At 46.8% G+C, this 22,634-nt stretch overlaps 2 protein-coding genes and 1 long non-coding RNA gene across 3 annotated transcripts in view; 2 read left to right on the top strand and 1 right to left on the bottom strand.

Moving 5' to 3' along the window:
- Window positions 1-2,804, bottom strand: part of ADAMTS7 (ADAM metallopeptidase with thrombospondin type 1 motif 7) — a 168,694-nt gene extending 165,890 nt beyond the window's left edge. The window contains exon 1 of the mRNA XM_072628586.1: window positions 2,532-2,804. Coding sequence (XP_072484687.1) covers window positions 2,532-2,649 — 118 coding nt within the window. The 5' untranslated portion in view covers window positions 2,650-2,804. The remainder of the gene's footprint in view (window positions 1-2,531) is intronic.
- A 337-nt stretch (window positions 2,805-3,141) lies between these two features.
- LOC140517394 (uncharacterized) lies at window positions 3,142-8,724 on the top strand. The gene is made up of 2 exons (XR_011971574.1): window positions 3,142-3,674; window positions 8,283-8,724. It is a non-coding gene; the product is annotated as an uncharacterized lncRNA (long non-coding RNA).
- Window positions 8,725-19,898: 11,174 nt separating this feature from the next.
- On the top strand, window positions 19,899-22,318 carry LOC140525044 (relaxin-3 receptor 1-like). Its single transcript, XM_072640052.1, has one exon. The coding sequence runs from the start codon at window positions 19,960-19,962 to the stop codon at window positions 21,214-21,216; it is 1,257 nt and encodes a 418-aa protein (XP_072496153.1). The 5' UTR covers window positions 19,899-19,959; the 3' UTR covers window positions 21,217-22,318.
- The last annotated feature ends 316 nt before the right edge of the window (window positions 22,319-22,634 follow it).

Genomic DNA, 22,634 nt, shown 5'->3' with positions numbered 1-22,634 from the left:
TGGAGTCAGAGAAACAAAGAGAGGGAGAAACATAAAGAAGAGAGAGAGGCAGAGGGACAGTCATAGAACCGCAGAGAGAGGTAACAGTAGTGGCTAGAGAACTGGGTTCTGAGGTAGAAAGCCCTGGGTTCAGTCCTGCCATTGACACATCCTGGCTATGTGACTCTAAACAACTCACTTAACCTCTCCATGCTAAAGAACTCTCTAAGCCTCAAGTTGGAGAAGGGGCAGATCTGCTCTAGTGGAGGGAATTCCCTTATCTGAGAGTGCCCTATGCAAGTGAACCTCCAGGACCAGCCTCTATCACGTGTTCCTAGGTGTACACACACACACACACACACACACACACACACACACACACACACACACACACACACTCATTTCAAGGCAGCACAGAACTACCAGTGTCCAGCACTAGACCTGAGCCATCTTGTTACCTGCAGGGCAGGATCATCCATCCCTAGGTGTTCCACCCTAAAGCCTGAGCAGACAGCTGGGGAGGCTGAGTCAGAGGAGTCAGACAGTAAAGAGCAATTTCACCCCCTCCTCCCATTCACCTCCCCATCCCCCAGCACACACACTCTAGTAGAACAGACCCTCTAATACACAGCCCTGGGCCCTGCCCCCCAGTCTGTGGGCTGGATTCCATTCAAAGAAGCAATTCCAAAAAAGTAAATACCAGCCAGATCTCTGCTCCAGACTTGATCTTTAGGGCCCTAACAAAAGGGGAAAGGTGTAGGGAGGAGCCTATAAAATCACGGAAAGGTGCAGGAAAGATGTCACCAAGTAATCCCCCACTCACATGACCTGTCTTCCTCCTCTCTCCCTTTCTCGATACTCCACTCCACTTCCTCCCTCATTCCCCCCTTTCCCCTTCAATATCTTCTTTCACTCTCCCTATCCACTCCCTTTCCTCAGCTCCCCTCCCTCATCCCTCTATTCCAATCTGGGCTCCCCTCCCCCTTCCTTTTTTCCTCCTTTCCTCCCTTGCTCCCCTTCTCTTCCCGCCCTGCAGTCTGTCCCCTCCTCCCAGCCTTGCTGCTCCTTTCCACACCTTAAATTCACACCAAGTTAAGAAATTCTTCTAAAGAGCCTCTCATTTTACAGACGAGGAAAGAGAAGCTCAAAGAGAAAAATGACTTTCTCAAGGACTCCCGTCACTGCCCAAGCCGGGACTCTGAAGCCAGATGTACCAATAGCTGGGGCAGTGCAGACAGTCCCTTCTGCCATTTGTTCTCTTGGGGAGAAGGTCTGAACGCTGCTGCGGTTTCCACTTCAGCCGAGATCCGTTGGGCTCAAGGACCCCCTCATGCAGGCAGAAGCACTGGCTCCAAATCCTGTTTTTTCAATGTATTCACTAGTTGTATGACCTTGGACCAGTAATTTAACCTCGCTGAGCTTCAGTCTGCTCATCTGAAAACCAAGGGGGCTGGACTAGCGAACTTCATGACTCTACCCGAGGTCCCTTAGGGTTGCTAGTGATTCTCAGGTCCCAGGGTCCTTCCCTGCCCTTCCTCCGAGGGGCGTGCCAGAGAGTCAGAGCTGATCCCTAGACCTTAGGGGGGAAACTGAGGCCCTTTGCCCAAGGTCGTAAGGCTAATTAGGTAGAGGGGAGCTGCTGTTCTGACTCCCCAAAGGAGGCAGTGTGGCCCAGTGGAAGGTACCCCAACCGTTCGAGTCTCAGCTCCTCACGCAGCACCTGTGAGAGTTCAACTCTGAGCTGTAAAAGGGGATCCTAAACCGGAGGGCCGGGAAGCGCACTCTCCCCGAAGCGGGACACTGGCTCCTGCTCTCCCAGCTGAGCTCCGCCTCAAGCCTCCAAGGAGCCAAATTCGCTCGCACAACAGACTGAGAGGGGAGAGAGGCCGGCCAGCGGACAGAGGGATCCCAGCAGCCTGGAGCTGACCTGGGCCGGGCTGGGCTTCAGGAGAGCAGCGATCCGCGGCCACAAAGCCCTGGCAGCGCCTTCGGAGCTGCGCCCTCCTCCCGGGGATCCCAAGGCCCTGATCTCAAGCCGACCGTCAGGACCCGAGAGAAAGGCAGACACAGACACACAGACACAGACACGCACACACTCGGACCGCCATTCCCTGAGAGCCCCCGGCAGCTGGCCAGCGGTTGGTAGGTCCCCCAAGTCTCCCCGAGGACAAGGGAGCCTGGTGCGGGTGTCCTGGGATGGTCCTCTGGCGTGATCCACCCCCTCTGCTTTCCTCCCAAGCCTTCTGCACAGGCGGCTGCCTGAAGATTCACCGGGAGGGTCATAGGACTTACAAGCTGGGAGGAACAGACCTTGGACATCTACTCTCACCCCTTCGCTGTCCAACCCTAGAAACTGGCCTTCGTGGACGAGAAGTGACTTGCCCAAGGTCACAGCGCTCCAAAGTGGCTGAGGCGGGTTTCGGGTTCGTTGCAGCGCACCCCACGGCCAGTGAACAGTCCAGGGGCGGCTCTGGGCACAGTGGGTGTACTCGGCCGCCGGGGTGAGGGGAGACAAGGGGCCACGTGAATGGCTAAGCGAGCAAGTTACCCACCTGGTCGGGGCCCTGGATGCCCGGAGAAGCCCAGCGCCAGCGGCAACGCACACTGGAGGAACAGGAGGCGCAGCGGCCGCGGAAGCGCCGCGGCCCGGGGGCTCCGGGGGGCGGCCATGGCCAGGGCGCGCGGGTGGAAACGCGGGGCCCGAGCGCAGCGAGGCACGGCTCCCCCCACCTCACTCGGGGCGGGGAGGGCGCTGGCAGGACGGCTTCCTTCTCGGAGGACTCTTTTTGTCCCCTCAAACTTTCCCAGTCTCACTCCTTCGACAGGCCCCCCTCCCTCCCACCCCCCGACCCCGCCGTCCCCTGGTGGCTCACCCCCAGGCCCCCGAGGTCCAGGCCCCCAGCTCCCGAGAGCTAGCTGCTTCCAGCCTCCTCTCTCTCAAACAAAAGCTGCAGGGCCGGCCCCCTTTTGTGGATTGCAAAAGAAAAAAAAGGGAGAAAAGGAGAGAAGCCACGGAGCAGCACCGGAGCCCGGCACTGGGCGGCAGCGACCGAGCCCCCTCTCCTGCGCCCCGCCCCCCTCCCCGCCCGCTACTGGGCCCGGCTTCATTTGCATACAGCCCAGAGGGTTCTCCTTTAGCCTCGGCCCCCTCCCCCTCCCCCTCCTTCCCTCCTTCCCTCCTTCGCCCCCTCTCTCCCTCTTCTCTCCTTTGTCCCTTCCCCGGGCTCCGGGGCTAAGCCAAGAGCGCCTCCCCACCCGCCGCCGCCAGCCCCGGGGCCGCCCTCGAGACTCGAGGCTGGGTCTCCCTCCTCCCGGCAGCGGCCGCTGGAACTCGCGGCTTTGACGTCTTGCAGCGCCAGCCCTCTCCCCGGGGGCCGGGACGCGCGTCTGCCCCAGACCGGTCACTTGGGACCCAGGTCCACTCCGGAGTTCTGGTCCCGTTCCCTCCCCGGCCTGTACGAGGGCGCCTTCTGCTGGACACAACTAGGGGAGTGCTGCTGGACTCCAGGGCGGCTTTGGTCAAGAACCCAAGCTGTTTGGACAGCGTCCAAAAGAGATGTGATTTCAGTCTTCCCCAGAACGTTCTTTTCCACAGAATCTCCGAATCGAAAGGGACCTCAAAACTTATCTAGTGTAGCCCTCAGAGGGCCAAGAACGATCACTACAACCCCAGAGACGGAGTGGAGGACCAAAAGGTTGGAGGGGGCGGGGGGAAAGATAATGAATCTTGTTAAATGTTGAATTCGAGGTAGGATGGTGATCTCAAAAGTAGATGTCCACCAGGCAGCTGGAGACGTGGATCTGGCGCTCCGCAGAGACAGGAGACAGCAGGGGCTAGGCGTTCAGACAGCACAAACCACCTTCCGTACCTTATCTCATTGGTTCCTCACAATAGCCCCTGTGAGGTAGGTGATACTATTCTCTACATTTTACATCTGAGGAAACTGAGGCAGACAGAGGGGTTAAGTGACTTGTCTAGGTTCACACAGCTAGGGAGTGTCTGAGGTAGGATTTCAATTCAGGTCTTCCTGAGGTCAAGTACTTTTCTCTATTCACTAAAGTACCTGCTGCCTTTAACTATACTTGGGAGTCATCTGAGTACGGAGAGATATGGGATCATCAGGCAGGATAGTATGAAGTAGAAATTCTTCACCTGGGGCAGGGGAGAGAGATTTCAAGGGATCTATAAACTTGAATGGGAAAAACCACATCTTTTTATTCATCAACTTTTAACTGTAATTTTCATTTCCTTCAGTTATTTTTCTGAAACCATTCATTTGTAAGAGATCCATAGGCTTCACCAGGCTGCCAAAGGGTTCTATGACATTAAAATGGTTAAGAACACTTGATCTAGAGAGGACTCAAGACAGAAAATTGGGGGACATACACTAAAGCAAAAAAGAAATCAGTGATGACTGAGTAAAGAAGGATGAGAAGAAACAGTCAGAAGGGTAGGAGGAGAACTAGGAAAGAACAGAACCAGGAAAAACAAAGAAGGAGTTTAGAGGGAGAGGGGATGGGCCATCAATGTCAAAAGCTACAGGACTAAGGAAATCTTTCTTACATTTTTCCTCTTCTCTTCCTTCATCCTCTTTTGGCCTCAGCTGCTGTCCAGTAGACTTATAACACATCTCCCTTTTCTGTAGCCTTTCCTCTAATAAATACCCAATGTGATTGCCTTTTACACTTGAGCGTACCCTTCCCCCTGTCTGTTCCCCTCCCCCCCCCCACTGCCTATAGGGTAAAATTCAGATTCCCTAGTCTTTTAGGGCCTTCACAAGCTAGCTCCAACATACCTAACCTTCTAGTATAATTTCTGCCTTCCCCACCTTATCCATTCAAGAGTCCAGCCAAACTGATACTATCTGTGCCCCATTCCTTCCTGCTTGCTCCACCTCTATGCATTTGTGAAGGCTCTCCCCCATTCTTAGAATAAATTTCTGTCCTCCCATTTACATTTGTTGAAAATTTCTCAAGTCAGTTCATGTGCTGTTATCTCTCTCCACAATGTCCTTTGTAATCCCCAGCTAGAAGTAATTTCTTCTGCCTTGAGTCTCTCACAACTCTGGCTACCCTGGAATCATCTCCTGATATGTCAACAAACAAAAAACAGATTGTAGCACCTAAAGGGCAGGGACTATGTCATTTTTCATCCCCAGATTCAGAAGCTCTGCAAACAGTAAGTGCTAAATAAATATATAAAAATATATTCGCTTTGTTGCTTTTGACAACAGCCAGTTGATTATTTCCATATATATCTTGTTTATACATAGTTGCTTATACAGTTGTTTGTATGTTGTCTCCCTCCCCCACCCCATTAGATTTCGAGTTCCTTGAGGGCAGGGACTGAGTTTTGCCTTGTTTTGTGTGCCTAGTACTTGATAAAGGTGTGGCACACCACAGGCACATAGCTTAATAAATACTGGTTTACTGACTGAATAGCAATCTCCTGGGTTTTGGAATAGCCATAGGGGGAACATAGCCCAGGGGGAAACCTTGAATAAGGCACCACAGCCTTGATGTATGGCAGTGAGGGGGGCCTCCTGTCTGGAGAAGGGATGCTCACCTTGCCTCAGCCAAGGTGATGAGACATTTGAAATTAGTCAGAATCAAGAATTGGAGCTAAACCATTTAGTTCAATCCCTTCATTTTACAGATGAGAAAACTGAGGACCAGAGAAGTGATCTGTGGGATAAGGTAGAAAGGTTGAGTGGTGCCCAGTTTGGGGAGGGCGGGTCTTGAATGTCAGGCAAAGTAGTCTGAACTTTATTTGGTTAAGCTGTAGGGAGTCATTGAAGGAATGTAAGCAGGGGGTGAAGGGGTGTTTGTGGCATCAGAATCTCTTAAAAGGAAGATGAATCTGGTAGCTTGTGAAGAATGGATTGAAGGGGGGAGAGAGGAGAGGCTGTTGAAATAGGCTTGGCACATGATAACGAGGACTGGCGCTTGTTTCTGGATAAAATGTAGAGAAGCCTGAGGCCTTACATATCTGATGGCGACTCTGGAAAGAAAAGGGCACCAGCCAGAGAGAGGAGAAAACTGCTGTTGCCCACGTCTCTGTACCCTTCCATCCTCTGGGCCCCTGTGCCCCTCCCCCAACCCCTCTCACCCCGACCCCTACTTTAAGAAAACAGAGGCATTCTTGGGTAGCCTGAGAAGGCTGCTCACTGCAGCTTCCACTGGCTTTCAGTAAAAGAGTGAAGCCTCCTTGCCAGCCCACCCCAATGGTTTCATGAATGACAAATGTCCCAGGGAGGAGCATATCATTTCTTGGCAGTGACTTTTTTTCATTTTTGCTCCGTGTACATTTGCTATGTGTACTCTTACAAACACAGCCTCTGCCCGCAGAATGATCTTCCCCCCCCCCACCCCCAACCCTGGCAGCGCTCAGGAGGCCAATCTTTCCAGTGGTGCACAGCAGGGCTGCTGCTAGAGGGATTGCAACTTGAGAGAAACCAGATTTTCCTGGAGCCATGTGTTAGTATGCCTTGGCAAACACTTTCTTTCTGCAAACAATAAGTCCAGCGAGATGGGAGGCAGTGCTTCCTCTAGTGGTGGGTGGGCAAGAGTGGTCCACAAGCCAACTCTGGTAGACTCTAAAGGAAGCTGCTGAGAAAAAGGCAGAAACTGAAATCTAGAATATCTTAGTCCTGGAATTAACACAGGAGGAGTACCCTTTCCCTCTGTTCGGATGACTTCCCAGTACCTCCATTGAAAGAAGGTCTCATTCCTCTCCAGGCTGCTCTGGACTTTCTTTGCCATACCCCCAAGTCTGGTAGTTTCTGCACCTTTTCAGTCTGATAATTGTCTGTCCCTTTTCAGCTTTCTTTCATGTGTGGTTTTTTTCCCTAGAGAGCAGACTGGCTTTCTCTCTTCGTGTATTAGTCTGCCCAGCACTTACCGCAATGTAGTTAAGTGCTTAATAAATGGTTGTTGATTTATTGGTGGAATCTAAAAGGTAGAGAGAACCTCAGAGAACTGTTGAACCCACTTGCTCATTTTAGGGAAGGAAACTAAGGTCCAGGAGTTATTACTAATTGGAATAATACTAGTCACTCTGGGTATCATCAGAGGAGCCCTGGATCTAACAGACTGAGATACTTCCCACTGGGCCGATCCTATACCCTTACTCCTTCCAGTGAGTCCCCTGGAGGGGCCACTTTGTGAGCCCACTGAAAGGGGTCAGGGCAGAGGTCCATGGGAAGCACCCAATCCAGAAGATTAGCAGAGCTCTTCTGATGACAGATACTATCATGCCTTCATCCTATGCCTCAGCATAACAGGGATGAAATCTTGCCTGTTCTCCAAGGCTACACTAACAGAATTACTGTTTCCAACAGGTCCTACCAGGCTGGAAAGGCTACAAATAAAGGGACAGTGTCTGTTATCCAAAGACCCACCAGTTCAAGGCTCTTTTCCAAGCTGACTGCAGGGTGATTAGTTTCTGCCAGGAGTCACTTTCAGAGACTCTCTACACACGTGTGCTCACACACACACACATACACACACACACAATTTTTATTTGTATCCTTTGTTTTTACATTGCCTTCACTTCTCAACGTATCCTCATCTCTCCCTTCCCCCATTCAGTCATCCCTTGTTACAAAGATCAAAAAAGAAAGGGGAGGGGGAAAGCAATTCAGTAAAATGAACCAACAATTCAATTGTGTCTGATGGTATGACATATTCGACATCCATATTTCACTACCTCTGCAAGGAAAGCAGTGATGGTTGACTAGATCCAGAGCAGAAAATGACCTAAGAAGTCATCTAACTCAGCCCTCATTTTGCAGATGAGAAAACTGAACCCCCTTCCCACTAAGGTCATCTAAGAGTTAAATTTTAGAGACAAAATTTGGGTTCAAGTCAAGTGACTCTACAGAGCCACAAAATAGTCAGCTAGGTAGATAGAATACTGAGCCTAGAGTCAGGAAGATCTGAGTTCAAATCTAGACTTAGATACTATCCATGTGACCTTGGACACATCACTTAACCTTTGTCTTGGTTTCCTCCTCTGTAAAATGGGGATAATAATAACACCTACCTCCCAAGATTACTGCAAGGACCAAATGAGACAATAATTATTAAGCATTTAGCACAGGATCTGGCACATAATAAGCACTAAATAAAGATTATCTATTATGATCATCATCATCATCATCTCCTCAATTCTTTTCTGGGCTAAGATTGGTCATTATAATGACCCCTCATGCTGTTTATCTTTTTATCCTTTCTGTTTACCTTATTGTCCTTGTATATGTTGTTTTGACTGATTGTTTGTTTTTCCACTTTCTGCTCACTAGGTTTTAGAGTGTTTATGGTCTGCCTGGGAAGAGGAAATGTACAATCTAATGAGATTATGATTCCTTGAAGCGCTGAATAAGTCAGTGCAGCCCTGTTCAGAGATGTTAACAGCAACCGCAAACAAACTGGAAGCAACCTAAATAAATATACAACAATCGAGGAATGGTAAAAATAAATTGGGGTGCATTCATGTGATGGAAGATGGCAGCACCATTAAGATCGGCAGGTTGAGGAACACAAAGGCATCTGGAAAATCTTTCATGAAATAATGCAGAGTGCAAAGATCCGAACCAGAATAGAGCACAAACCAATCACAACCATACAAGAGAAAAAGTGAATGGGAATGAATGGATAAACAGAGTCCTAGTGGATGGGAAACTGGAGGGATTGGAAACCTATAATGAGATGTTGTATCAAAATTAAAGGTAGCTACCAAGTTAATATAATTGTTTATATGGGTGTTCAGTACCCTTGCTTCATTTTGTTTTTTAAATAAGACTCCAGTACAATATGAATAAGATTTAGAACTGGAAGGAATCTCTGAGGTGATCCTATCTAATCCTTGGTTTTACAGATGAGGAAACTGAGACCCAGAGAGGTTAAGTGATTTGCTGAAGCTCATCTCGATAGCAAGTATCTGAGACTCAGGTCTTCTGTCTCCTGATTCCACTATAGTAAGGTCACTGGTCCATGGTTGCACAGCTGGTCAATAGAGGAGTTGGGACTGGAACCCATGGTCTCTCATTCTCTTCCCCTATTCCACATTGTCCTTGTTTTTCTTATTTTCCAGTCATGTCCGATTCTTCATGACCGCATTTGAGGTTTTCCTGGCAAAGATCCTGGAGTGGTTTGCTATTTCTTTCTCCAGTTCATTTTGCATATGAGGAAACTGAGGCAGACAGGGTTAAGTTAGTAAGTGTCTGAGATCTGATTTGAACTCAGGAAAATGAGTCTTCCTGACTCTAGGTCCAGAATTCTATCCACTGTGCTCTCTAGCAGCCCTATATAGCCCTTTAAGGTTTACAAAGCATTTCACGTGTGATAAACTCATCTGGTCCTCACAACTCTACTCTTATTATTCTGCATTTTATAGATGAGGAAACTGAGACTGAGAAAAATTCCAGAACTTGCCCAGGCTCACAGAGCTAGTAAGTGGCAAAGGCAGTTTCCGAATTCACATCTTCCTGACTCCAAGTCCAGCACTGTCTCCACTTTCCCTGACTACTTTTCTACTTAGTAAAATGAGGGCCTGGAGCAGTGGAACACTACAGTCACTTTCCACTCTAAGATTCCTTGATTTTATGACTAGTTATTCATCTGTAGGGCATTTGAGAGATGCTATCCTCCTGAAAACCTAGCCTATTTTTAAAAAAAGATATAGGACAACCATTTTCTCCACCACAAAAATGCCAAAAATACAGGTTTAAGTATACCTTGACAAATACTTAAAACATGGAATAGTAAATTATGACAAAGTATGTTCAGAAGATCATAAACAAATACCCCAAATAAAGGTGGCCTCAGAGAGCTTAAACCTCTTCATCTGCAAATGCTACCAGCTCTGACAAATGCCGTGCCAAGTCTGGGAGCAATAGAGCTTGTAGAGGGAAAGAAGTAACCTCCCTGACCCCAGAGTTGTCAGTCCCTAAACCATGAGATGGCATCGCTTGATCTCTCTGTTTCAATGTCCCCTCATTCAGTCCTACATGTCCTCAGCATCTCACACTTCACTTTGTAGGATCCTGGAGCTAAAACCATCAAGTTCAACTCCCTCTTTTTACAAATGTGGAAGCTGAGGCCCAGAAAGGCCCAAAGTCACTTGGATAGTAAACATCAGTTCAATTTAATTAATAAATCTTTATTAAGAACCTGCTTTGTACAGGGAAGCTCAACCCTTGGGAGCTGGCCTTGCAGGCCCTTCCCAGAGCACAAGTAAAAGCCAGAGCTCTATAATTTGGATAGATGAGGTGCCATATATTGTATGCTATGTAAATGCTCACCGTGCTTTGCCCCAGGGAAATAGTTTGGAGTCAGAAGATCTGAGTTTAAATCCATATTCAGCAACTTTAGGGAAGTCACTTTCTGTCTCTGGTCCTCATTTCTCCCCTCTATAAAATGAAGGGCTTGGACTACATAATTTAAAAAAATAATATCAATAATATTTTGTTTTTTCTCAATTACATGTTAAAACAATTTTTTAAAACTTAAAAAAATTCTGTCTCTCCCTTCTTCCACCTTCTTCCCACTCCCTGAAATGGTAAGCAATTCAATATAGTTTATATCTGTACAATCATTTAAAACATTTCCATATTAGTCATTTTGTACTAGAAGACTTGAATAAAAAAAGAAGGAAAGAAAGTGAAAATAGCACGCTTTAGTCTGTATTCAGACAGCATCAGTTCTTTCTCTGAAGGTGGATAGCATGCTTCATCATGTGGACTACATCATTTTTAAATTTCCTTCTGTGTCTGAATCCTATAGTCTTCCTAAGTGGTGGTGATGATGAGGATGGGAATAGACCAATAACGTTGTGGGTAAGACAGAGGAAACACTAAGAGTCAGATTGGTTTTTTCTGCTTTTCTCGAGGGACTGACCTATAACTCAAGATAGTGGAGCTGGCTGCCATATATCCACTAAGATAAGATTAAAGTCTTTTACTCTTTCTAGGAGACTCCATCAGGAACCACATGTTAACATTCACTTCAGCTAAACCTTCTAGTCATGTAACAGCCACTCCAGCTAAAACTTGTAAACTTGCAAGATGTTCTTCTTTGTGGAAGATCAGTGGCTCAGCTTGTTTGTGTCTGGAAAGAGTATCTCTCTACAACAGGGTATATTCCATTGAGATCATCACCCCACTTGCAAACTTTATCACTTAACCCCTCTAGTCTTCCATGTGCTCCTCTTTGAGCTGGTCTCAAAAGTTCCTTCCTCTAAACTTTGATGACTTCAAGTAGCTCTTGCATTGCAGAGGGCGAAAAGATCTCTCTACTTTGCAATTAGTAAAGAGTAAAGAAGGTCCTTTAGCCACTTTTGCATAGGGGCTTGTAGGGTTAATGGAATATAAGATCTTCCCTGTCCATTAATAGGCATATGTGACCACATGTATCATCTTTTCCTTTGGAACAGGAGCCATGTTCCCAAATAGTGAGGTGACATTAGGTGCGATGCCAAACTAAGGAGTATGAACTTGACCTGTTAGACAATCAGGAAGCAATGCATAATATGGAGCAGGGGGGAGCAGTCTGGATAGATCTATGAAAGAGGTCCTTTATTCTGGCAGCAGGAAAGATGCTGGAAGAAAGTCAAGAAAGTCAAGTTTGCAAAACCTTGTCTGAGGAGGTGATACAAATGCCTTTTTAAGGGTGGGGGTTAATGGGAGCAAAGGGAAGGGAACAGATAACAAAAAATGTTAACTAAGTGTTGGCTATGTACCAGACACTGTACTGGCCAATAGGAATACAATGACAAAAACGAAATAATCTTTGCCTTCGAGGAGCTCACATTTTATTGAGGGAGACATGTATTTATATAAATACACAAGAATATATAATATATGGTGGGGAAAACATTAATCTTGTTTGAACTTAGTTTTTGTGACAAGTAATTGTCTTACCCAAAGCTTATTGTGGGGCTCAGGCTGACCTCTGAGATGCTCCAGGGATGATAGAGACCCCTGAAAAGAATGCTTAGCTCCCACTCAATCCTCATTTTGGGTCCATCCAAAACTTGTGTTTGAAGGTTCGCCAAAAAGTTGTGTTTGGCTTTGCCCCAATTCTATTGACATACTGCTGATATACATCTCAAGCAACCTAACCTGGGAACTGCCCTTTTCTGGGAGCTGCTTAGCTGCAGTGTATCAACCATTCAGCAGTTTATCCTTGTTCAAACACCCTCGTTCGAACTCTATATAATATAAGCCTCACAGAGATTTGAGGAGAGAGCAACACCTTTTTCTGGCTCTCTCTTCTGCTGAACTGACAATAAAATTCTTCCTAAAATCTTTTTAGGTTTTGGGGTTTGTTCTTAACCAATAATATATTCATATATATACCCACACACATAATACATATATATGTATATACACACTTAAATATATATTGTGTGTATATGTAAATTTAGACACAATAAATAAATGGCATTTAGGGGAAGGTCCTAACAATTAAGGGAACCAAGAATGTCTCAGAGCAAAAGGTGGTGATTAAGCTGCCTCTTTAAAGAAATGAGGGATATCATGAGGTAAGAGTATGTTACAGGCATGGAGAATGGTCATTGCAAGGCATGGAGGTGGGAGGGGGAGAATCATGAGGGAAAAAGACATATAAGGCCATTTTGGCTGGACCCCAGTGTGTGGGAAGGGTAGCGATGTGTAACAAGACTGAAAAGACAGGCAGGGGCCAGATTGTGAAGGGTTTTAAAATTCAAAGAAAGGAGCTTATATTTTATCCTAGAGGAAACAGAGAACTATTGTAGTGTATTGAGAAGTGGACTGACATGGTCCTATTTGTATCACCACTTTATCTAGAATGAAGATGAACATCAGGGAGGCAAACTAAAAGTTGCTAACTGATCAGATAGGATGCCCTTTCTTACCAAGGTCAACACCTCTGCATGTATACATGTATACATGGGATTCTATCTCATTCCATCCTCACCAGTAGATGACATCTTCAATCACTGCCATCTCTCCCTCTGTAACAACTGGTTCCTTAATATTAACACTTATATAACTTTTACTATGTGCCAGGGGCTTTATGATTATTATCTTATTTGATCCTTATGACAATTCTGAGGGGGAGGTGATATTATTATCCCCATTTTACAGATGAAGAAACTGAGGCAAGCAGAAGTTAAGTAACTTTCCCAGGGTCATCCAGGTAGTAAATGTCTAAGATTTTTAACTCAGTTCTTTCTGACTCTAGGTCAAGTGCTCTATCCACTGCACCACCTAGCTGCTGTACCGCTTTCAATTACGTCCAAGTGTCCCCCTTCTTTAAAAATTCTTCACTAGACCCTACCATCCACTCAAGATATTATTTTATATCTTTCCTCCGTTTCTCAGAAAAACTACTTGAAAAGTTGCTTACACTCAACACCTCCATTTCTTCTCCTCTCACTGACTACTCATTCCTTTTGCAGTCTGGTTTTTGACCTCCTCATTCAATTGAAGCTGCTCTATGCAAAGTTACTAGAGATCTCTCATTTGCCATATTTGATAGTCTTTTCTCATTCTTATAATTCCATGACTCCTCTCTTGCATATGACACTGCTGTCCACACTTACCTCCCACATACTCTCTTTCCCTCTTGAGTCTCATGATTTTATTCTCTCTTGGTTTAGAGGACAGCTCTGTTTTTGCCTTTCTTTGTATTACCAGTGCTTAGCACACCATCTGGAATGTTGATACTTAATAAATGCCTTTTGACTTGACTTCTCAGTGTCCTTTGCTAGCTCGTCATCCACATCATGCTCCCTTTACTGTGCATGTTCCCTAAGGTTCTATCTTTGTCTCTCCTTTCTTCTCCCTCTATTCTCTTCTCTCTTGGTAACCTCATCAGCTCCCATGCATATAACCATCATCTCCACGCAGATGCCTCTCAGATTTATAGATTCAGTCCCAGTTGCTTTGAGTTTCAGCCCCACACCACCAGTTGTTTACTGGATATTTTAAATGGAATCTTCTGCAGACAACCTAAACTCATTATTTCTAAAACGGAATTCATTATTTTTGGTTCCTCTAACCCCTTCTTTCTTTTGAACTTCCCTATCTCTCTTGAATATACCACCATTCTTCTAGTGTCTCAGCTTCAAAATCTCTACATTATGTCCTCATTCTCCCTCACCCCACATACCCAATCAGTTGGCAAATATTGCTGTTTCTAATTTCACAATATCTCTTTTCTCCCACCCCTTAAACCTACTCTCACAGCTCCCACCTTAGTTCAAGCGCTCATCATCTCTCTCCTAGATTATTACAATAGCATCTTAATTTAGTCTCCCTTCTTCCTGCATTTTCCCACTGCAGGCTACCCTACACATTCCTGCCAAAGTAATTCTTCTTAAGCACAGATCTGACCATGACACTCCAACTACCTCCAGTGACTTCCTGTTGACTCCAGAATCAAATATAAACTCCCTTGCTAGCTTTTAAAGCCCTACACATTTTGACCCCAACCCATCATTCCAGATTCACTGGGCATCCCTCCTCCTACACCCTGTGATCCAGCCAAAATAACCTTCTTTCTGTTCCTCACACATGCATCCATACCCATGACTTTGCACTAACCATTCCCCAGGCCTAGAATTCATGCCCTCCTTACTTCCACATCCTAGAGTCCATCTCTCTAAGATGGAGTTCAGGCACCATCTTCTACATGAGGTTTTTCTTGATCCTCTCCCTCATCCCCAGCTACTGTGTTCCCTCTCAAAGTACCTTAGAGTTATTTGTATCTACTGTCTGTCAGTCTATCTGTCTGTCTGTCCATCTATCTATCTATATCTATATCTATATCTATATCTATATCTTTATCTATATCTATATACCTGTCTGTCTATCTATCACATGAATTTGTCATCTACTTCATTAGACTGTAAATTCCTTGGGAGTCATGATTTTTTCATTCCCTGTACTTTTATCTCTTGTGCTTAGCATTGTTTCTGATACATAATTGGTCATAGTAGATGACTAACAAATGCACAGAAATTGGCTGATTGATCTAGGATGATCTTTGTATCCCCAGCACCTAGCATAGTGTCTGGCAAGTAGTAAAAGATTAATGCATATTTGTTAAATTGAATTATTAAATTGACATCAGCAAGAGAAGCAGGTTTTTTGGGGGGAGGGGAAGATGAGTTCAAAAGAGAGAAAAGGAGAGAGAGGGGGAGGAAGGGAGGGAGGAAAAGAGGGAGAAAGGAAGGAAAGGAAGAAGTGAGGGAAGAATGGGGGAACAGAAGAAAGAAGGAAGAAATGGAGGGAGGGAGGAGGGAGAGGAGAAGAAAGGGAGGAAGGAAGAAAGAGAAGTTGGGGAGGGAGAAAGGAGGGAAGGAAGGGAGGCAGGGAAGAAGGAAGGGAAGCAGGGAGAGAGGAAGGAAAGAAAGAAGAAAGGGAAGGAGGAAAGAAGAAATGAAGGGAAGAAGAAAGGAAAGAAGGGAGGAAAAGAGGGAGGAAGGGAGAGAGGAATGGAAGGAAGGAGGAAAGAAGGAATGGGGAGGGAGGAAAGGAAGCAGAGGGAGGAAAAGAGGCAGGGAGAAAGGTAGAGGGGAAGAAAGGGAGAAAGGAAGGAAGGGAGAGAGGAAGATAGAGGAGGGAGCAAAGGAGGGAAGGAGAAAGGGAGGAAGGGAGGAAGGGAGGAAGAAGGAAATGATAAGTTGTGTATGTCCTGAATTTAAGGTTGCCTGTGGTTCATCCAGTTGGAGATTCTCTATAGGCATTTGGAGTTCATTATGTCCTGAAGTTGAGCTCCTTCTCTATGTCATGGCCAGAGTGTAAAGCTAAAATGACTAGGAGAATAACTAAAAGATCACCAGTACATCTCTATGTTTTCCGGAACTGTTGCTTAAAATTAATGAGGCAAACAAATGGCTAAAACTTGAATAATTCCTGAATCTATAATCTTGGTGTGGCCATCCCCCATAACAATACAGATGAAACCATGTCCATTTTTATCCATCAAATGATTAACGACTTTGGTGAACAAAAGTGGAATATAAGACTTCTCCCATATGATTTTCAGCTAAAGAAGTGGTACTCACAACAATATTTGAACTCAAAGCTGGAGTTGGGTGAAAGAAAAATGATGACTTCACTTTGGTTCACAAGAACCACTTTTTTCACCTTGACAACTCTCTTCTTTGAATTGGACAGGGATGGTTGCAATGCAGTCTGCTCAGAGAGCCAACAGGGGGTTAGCTTCAGAAAATCTCTTCTAGCTCATTGTAAATGTGTGACTGCTCCTACATCAAAACTGAATAATGTGGTACAGAGATTTGCTAATTTAGATGGAAGATCATAGGATTATTGGTTTCAGAGTTCAAAGAATGCTTTTAAATCATTGAATCCATTTAGTCCAACAGTCAACTCAATTCACCAGATATATATCAAGTATTTACCACATGCAAGTCATCATGTGGGCACTTGGGATGTAAAAGCAAAAATGAAACAGTTCCTGCCTTCAGGGAGCTTATTTTCTACTGAACAAAACAACTACATAAATAAGTAAATATTGAGAGAGAGAGACAGGGACAAAGACAGAGAGAGAGAAAGAGCAGGAGAGAGCGCGTGCGAGAGAGAGAGCGAGAGAGAGAGAGAGAGAGAGAGAGAACCAAAAACTGAGGAGGACCAAGAAAGACTTTTTGTAGGATATAGTGTTTTAAAAAAAAAAAACTATGGGGCAACTAGATGGATAGAGTACCAGTCCTGTAATCAGGAGGACCTGAGTTCAATTCTGGCCTCAAACATTTACAAGCAGTGTGACCCTGGGCAAATTACTTAACCCCATTGCCTCTAAACAAACAAACAAAAAAAAGCTAGGGGTTCCAATGAATTAACAGTGATGAGAAAGTCCATGACAAGCATAGAGGGACCACCTGTTCAAACATACAGAAACTGAAAATATGATATCACATATGAAAAACAGCAAGGAAGTCAATTTATCTAGAACAGAGAGTTCATGAAACTGAGTATGTAGAATGAAATAAGATTGGAGATGACTGAGAGTCACATTTTTAAGCCCTCTACATTCTAGAGTGTGGATTCTATATTTTATCCTAAAGGCAAAAGAGAGTCCCAGGAAACTTCTGTAAATGGTCAAATTTATACTTTAGAAATATCAATTCAGCAGCAATATGAAGGATGATTTGGAAAGAGGAAATATTGGAGTCAAGGAGACCAATTAGGAGATAAATGCAGTAGTTCAAGCAAAAGGTGATTTAAGTCTGAGCTGAGTAGTTGACTGTGAAAGTAGAAAAAAAGGGGTGCACAAAATAAATGTGGAACTTGAATGGACAAGACTTACAAATGATTTGTTTTCATGTCTCAGAGGAGAAAAGTGACACCTAGGGAAGTGACTTACCTAAGGTCACAAAGCTAGTAAAATAGTATAACTGAGGTTTGAACCCGAGTTTTGGGACTCCAAATACAAGGCACTTTATGATGCAGCAAGTGATGCTTCCATCAGATATTTTAGCTTCAAGAGGATTGCCAACAAGAGATGTCTTCTAAATATAAAAAAAGGTGGAGGAAAGTAAAACAAGAACTTTCTTCCTAATTGTTGTTCAGAAGCACTTGCTTTGCCCATCAGGCTCTCCAACATGTATCACAATTGATTCGCTTCATTGCAATTTGCTTTGGGTGGAGAGTGGAGTAACTGGATGATCAATGGAAAGTCTCTAGGTGATTCTTCATCTTCACCAAGCCTGACATCCCAAATGAATGTTTAAGTATTCTAGTGAAACAATGTGAAAGCCATTATGTCTCCATTAGCTTTTCAGTTTAAGAAGCATTGCTACCTGAAGACAGTGACCAAGATGGTGGAGGAGCTAAACATCTGGTCAAAAAAAAGATATGCTGGGGGGAGTGGAAGTGTTTAGCATGGACAAAGGACTATGAGTGGATGGGATCTCTCTTTTAATACTTAATGGATTATCCTATGATGAGAGACTGGCTTGCTCTGCTTGGTCACAGAGGGCAGAAGTAGGAGCAGTGGGTAGAAGATAAAGAAAAGCAGAGTTTAGCTTTACGCAAAGAAAACCTTCCTAAAAATTAGAGCTGTCTAAGTCAAATCAGGAGGGAACTAGATGGCTTAGTGGATAGGGTGCTGGGCCTGGAGTCAGGAAATTGTCAGACACCAGCTATGTGACCCTAGGCAAGTCACTTTACCTCTGCTTGCCTTCATCCTCTGAAGAAAGAAATGGCAAACCAATATCTTCGCTGAGAAACCCCCATGGACACTATGGTCCATGAGGTCACAAAGAATCAGACATGATTGATTATTAACAAAAAGCTAAATGGACTCCTTCAGGAGTTAGTGATCCCATCTCAGAATGTTTTTGAATAGAGAACAGATAAGCACCTGGGGGGGGGGGTGTTGTAGAGGAATAAAGTTGGTCTAAATATCCTCCATGATCCTTTCTAACTCTGTGATTCCCTGATTTCCCTCAGGTCTTCTGATAACCAGGTTCAGTGCTCTATCTACTGTACCACACTACCTCTCCAAATAATCATAGAATGTGAGAGCTGAAAAGGATCTGAGAAAACCAACCTATTTTTTGAACAGATGAGGAAACTCACACTGAGAGAGGCAAGATAGTTGTCTAAGGTCACCGTGATAGCTAGTGGTATAGCCAAGATTTGAACCCAAATGTGATTTCAAGGCCAAGGTGCTTTCAGCATCACAACCCATGAGGATGGCTCACATTTTAGAAAGCTTTGGACACAAAGCTTTATATTCACAATCTTCTTTGATCCTCACCACAACCCTATGAGGTAAGTGGCTCTAGTACTATTACCCTCCCTTTACAGATGAAGAAACTGAGGCTGTCAGAAGAAGTGACTTGGCTAAATTCATACAGCTACAAAGTAGCCATTTCCCAACTAGAACTCAGTACTGGACGCCTTCCTTGTCATCCCCACTACACTAAGCTCATCTGTCTCTCCAGTGCAAGGGGTGGGGGTAGGAAAGTATAAGGGTAGTGTACCAAGTTGGGGAGGGGGTGTGAGATGGAGAGAGACACAAAGTTAGTGATATTTAGAGAAATAAGAGACAAGGAAAGAGTAACTGACTGACACAAAGACAGAGTCCAGACGGGAGAACAAGAAAAGACAAGAGATAGAGAGAGGATGAAGGACAGACACAAAGAGGGAAAAGACACAAAGACAGAGAACAAGAGAAATGAGACTAAGAGAGACAGAGACAAAGACAGATACACAGGAAAGGCGGGAGGAAAGACAACAGGCAGTCAGAGACAAACAGAGACAGACCATAAATACTGTAAGAGGAGAGGGATAGAGAAAGAGACTGGAAAAAGGGAAGGATCTAGGACTATAAGGATGTATGGGGGGGGGGGGTAAGAAGAATCTGTGTGGGGGTGGGGTTCGGCTGTGTGAAGGGGCCCTGGACCACAGGGAGGCAATCTAGATGGCAGCTGCGTGGTATGCTATCTACCTCCTACCCCTTCCTCCCCAGGAGCTGGACAAAGTGAGCCTCCCCTTCTCTCCAGCCCTTCGGAACCCAGCCCACACTCCCGCAAAGCAGCGCCTGCGTTCTCCCAGAAGGAACTGGGACAGCCCTGAGTTGCTGGAAGAAAACATGGCAGTTGGGATGACCAGACTAGTGACCTCGGTTGCTTCCCTGGGGCACCTTGGACCCCAGCAGGACAAGAGAAGCGCAGGAGGCCGAGGTAAAGGAATCCAATACAAAGAGGACCTAGTGTTTTCGGGGCGGGTCTACAGTTGCAGCTGACCAATCGCCGCCCCACAAGGGCGGGATCCTCTCTTGTAAAAAGCACCAAACGGATGCTCACCTCCAGTGAGTTGCGCCCCGGAGTTCGCCCAGGACGTGGTGTCCTTGTGTACCGTGTTCTGACTGGCGCCCTGAAGTGGGGGGGGAGGGGGCGGGTTAGGTAGGCGACGGCTGTATACTCCCTTGGGCCCCAGAGTTCCAACTCCATCTGGGACGATGTACGCAGAAGGGGGAGGACGCAGTCCCGGAGCCGTCGGGGCAGTGCCCTCCTGCGGCCGCTTGGAAGGTGCGGAGTCCCAGCTGCCAGTAAACGCCTGTGCCGGAGTCCCGAGCAACGGGTCCCAGTCGGGGATCCAGGACCACAGCTCGGGGAGCCTGGACACCATGGAGGTGCCGGCGGGGGCGGCGATGGTGTTGAGGCTGCTGATCGCTGCGGTGTACCTAGCGGTGTGCGCGGTGGGCCTGGTGGGCAACGTGCTGGTGATGGTGCTGGTCCGGGCGCGGCAAAGACGCCGGCCCTCGGCCTTGAACTGCTTCGTCCTCAACCTGGCTGCCACAGACTTCCAGTTCGTGCTGACTCTGCCCTTCTGGGCGGTGGACACGGCCCGGGACTTCAGCTGGCCCTTTGGGAGCGCCATGTGCAAGATTGTGCTTTCGCTGACTGTACTCAACATGTACGCTAGCGCCTTCTTCCTCAGTGCCATGAGCATCGCTCGCTACTTCAAGGTGGCCGGGGCCTTGCGCCGCCACAGCCTCGACGGCGGAGGTGCCGGCTGTTGCGGGGCGGCCGCCCCAGTTTGGGTGTGTGGCCTGCTTTGGGTGGCCGCCTCCCTGGCCACAGCTCCCACGGCTCTCTTCTCTACGGTGGCCAGCGTGGCTGGCGAGCGTCTCTGCCTGCTCCGCTTCCCCGACGGCAGCTGGGACTGGCTGGCTCTCTACCACGTGCAGAAGATCACCGTGGCCTTCCTGCTGCCCCTGGCCACCCTGTCCGCCTGCTACCTGCTGCTGCTGCGCTTCCTGCGCCGGCGCCCACGGCCTTGGCTACGGGGGGTCTCCGGACCGTCGGGGGCCCCCAGCACTCCCCGGAGGCCGTCGCGAGTGACCCGCTCTGTGACGGTGGTGGTGCTCGCCTTCTTTCTCTGCTGGCTGCCAAATCATGCCATCACGCTCTGGGGAGTGCTGGTTAAGTTCAACGCGGTGCCCTGGGACCGGGCCTACTACCTGGTGCACAGCTACCTGTTCCCGGTGACCATCTGCCTGGCACACGCCAACAGCTGCCTCAACCCGCTGCTCTACTGCCTGCTGCGGCCAGAGTTCCGTCAGCTGCTATGGGAGCTGTGCTGCCGCCGCCGCGGGCTCTCATCCTCCCGCCCGGCGAAGGGTGGGTCGGCGAGTGCTGCCTCTGGACCGGCCCAGAGGCGGTGGAGGAGCTCGAGCTGCAGCGAGCCGCCACCACCGCCGGGTCGAGTCTGAGCCCCGGAAACCTTGCGGCCGGCCTGGCCTGGGCCAGAAGGGAGGAAAGACGGACGGATGCTGAGCTCAAGGGATCAGCACCAAGGAGAGAGCAGTGGCTTCCCTTGGGGGAAGTTAGAGCAGGATTGAGAGAAGAAGTTGCCCAAGCCTTTCACCTGACAGAAGAGCAAACGGTGACTAGGTGGAGGAAAGGCACTTGAGGACTCACCCCCAGTAAGTGGCAGAGTCAGGACCTAAATCCAAGCAGAGGCCACGTCCCGCGCTCCTTCTCTCTCCCTGCCTCCCTATGCCCCCTCTTGAGGTGGCAGTGTGTGGCTGGGCTGTGTGGAGCCCGAAGCCCTGGGCGGGTTGGCTTTAGGGGTATGGGCTACAAAGAGATGGGCTCGACAATAATGTTTTCGTGACGCAGGGGCACTTCAGAGTCTAGGCTCCCAGGGCTCGGTTCGCTCATCACCTGCAGTTCTATCATCCAGTGACGCAAATGACAGCATGCTTATTTTCTTTTTAATCGATTAATATGTTTGAACTCTGGAAAATCCCTGCTTTGTTTTTGTGTGGGTCTGTCTGAGGAGTGGAGGAGGGAGCTCATGGGTTGCATCCATTAACTAAGCATATTGATTGCAGAGAAACTTCAAGCATGAAAAACATGCCTCAGGGGAAAGGGGGAGGCAATTTGGAGCCTCAGATGGGTTCCAACATATTCTGACTGCATCACCTTATAAGTACATGAAAAAGAAAAAAAAAAAAACTCTGCTCCTGAGACCAAAAGGGTATAAATGGGACTACTGTGACCACTCATGCTAATCCCTTCCCAGGATTGCCAGATTGGAGATGTCTTTCGGATACTAGCATGTCCTCAATTTCTTCACGTGCGTTCTAAGTGAAACCACTGGACTGAGGGTCTAGGGCTAAGACCTTTCCCCAGTAGCAAGTGAAGCATTTGGAACAGTGTATAATCTAATCTCTTGAATCTCTGAAGCAGTATTTTGTTAGAACTCTGGACTGGTGATACTTAAATTAGAATCTAAAAGGCTTTTTAAGGTGTAGCTGTAAGCTGGCTCCTTGTGGTCAAATCAGATTAAATGGACATGTTTATTCAACATTTCCTTCCAGTTCTAATGTTTCAAACTGTGTGCTACCACATAAGCTCATTGTGATCCATCTAGCATTACAATATTCTCCCTAAATCCAGGCAGGCCCCTTTCCCCACCTTTTTGTTGTTCAGTCCTTTCCAACTCTTTGAGACCCCATCTGGATTTTTGGCAAAGATACTGCAGTGGTTTGCCATTTGCTTCTCCATCTTGTTTTACAGATGAAGACTGAGGCAAACAGATCCAGTGACTTGCCCAGTGTCACACAGATAGTAAGTGTCTGAGACCAGATTTGAGAACAGGAAGATGAGTCTTCCTGATTCCAAG

Source organism: Notamacropus eugenii, chromosome 1, assembly GCF_028372415.1.
Source record: "Notamacropus eugenii isolate mMacEug1 chromosome 1, mMacEug1.pri_v2, whole genome shotgun sequence".
Classification (NCBI taxonomy): Eukaryota; Metazoa; Chordata; class Mammalia; order Diprotodontia; family Macropodidae; genus Notamacropus; species Notamacropus eugenii.
Note: the sequence above shows the minus strand (reverse complement) of the source record. Positions and strands in the feature narration are given on the sequence as shown.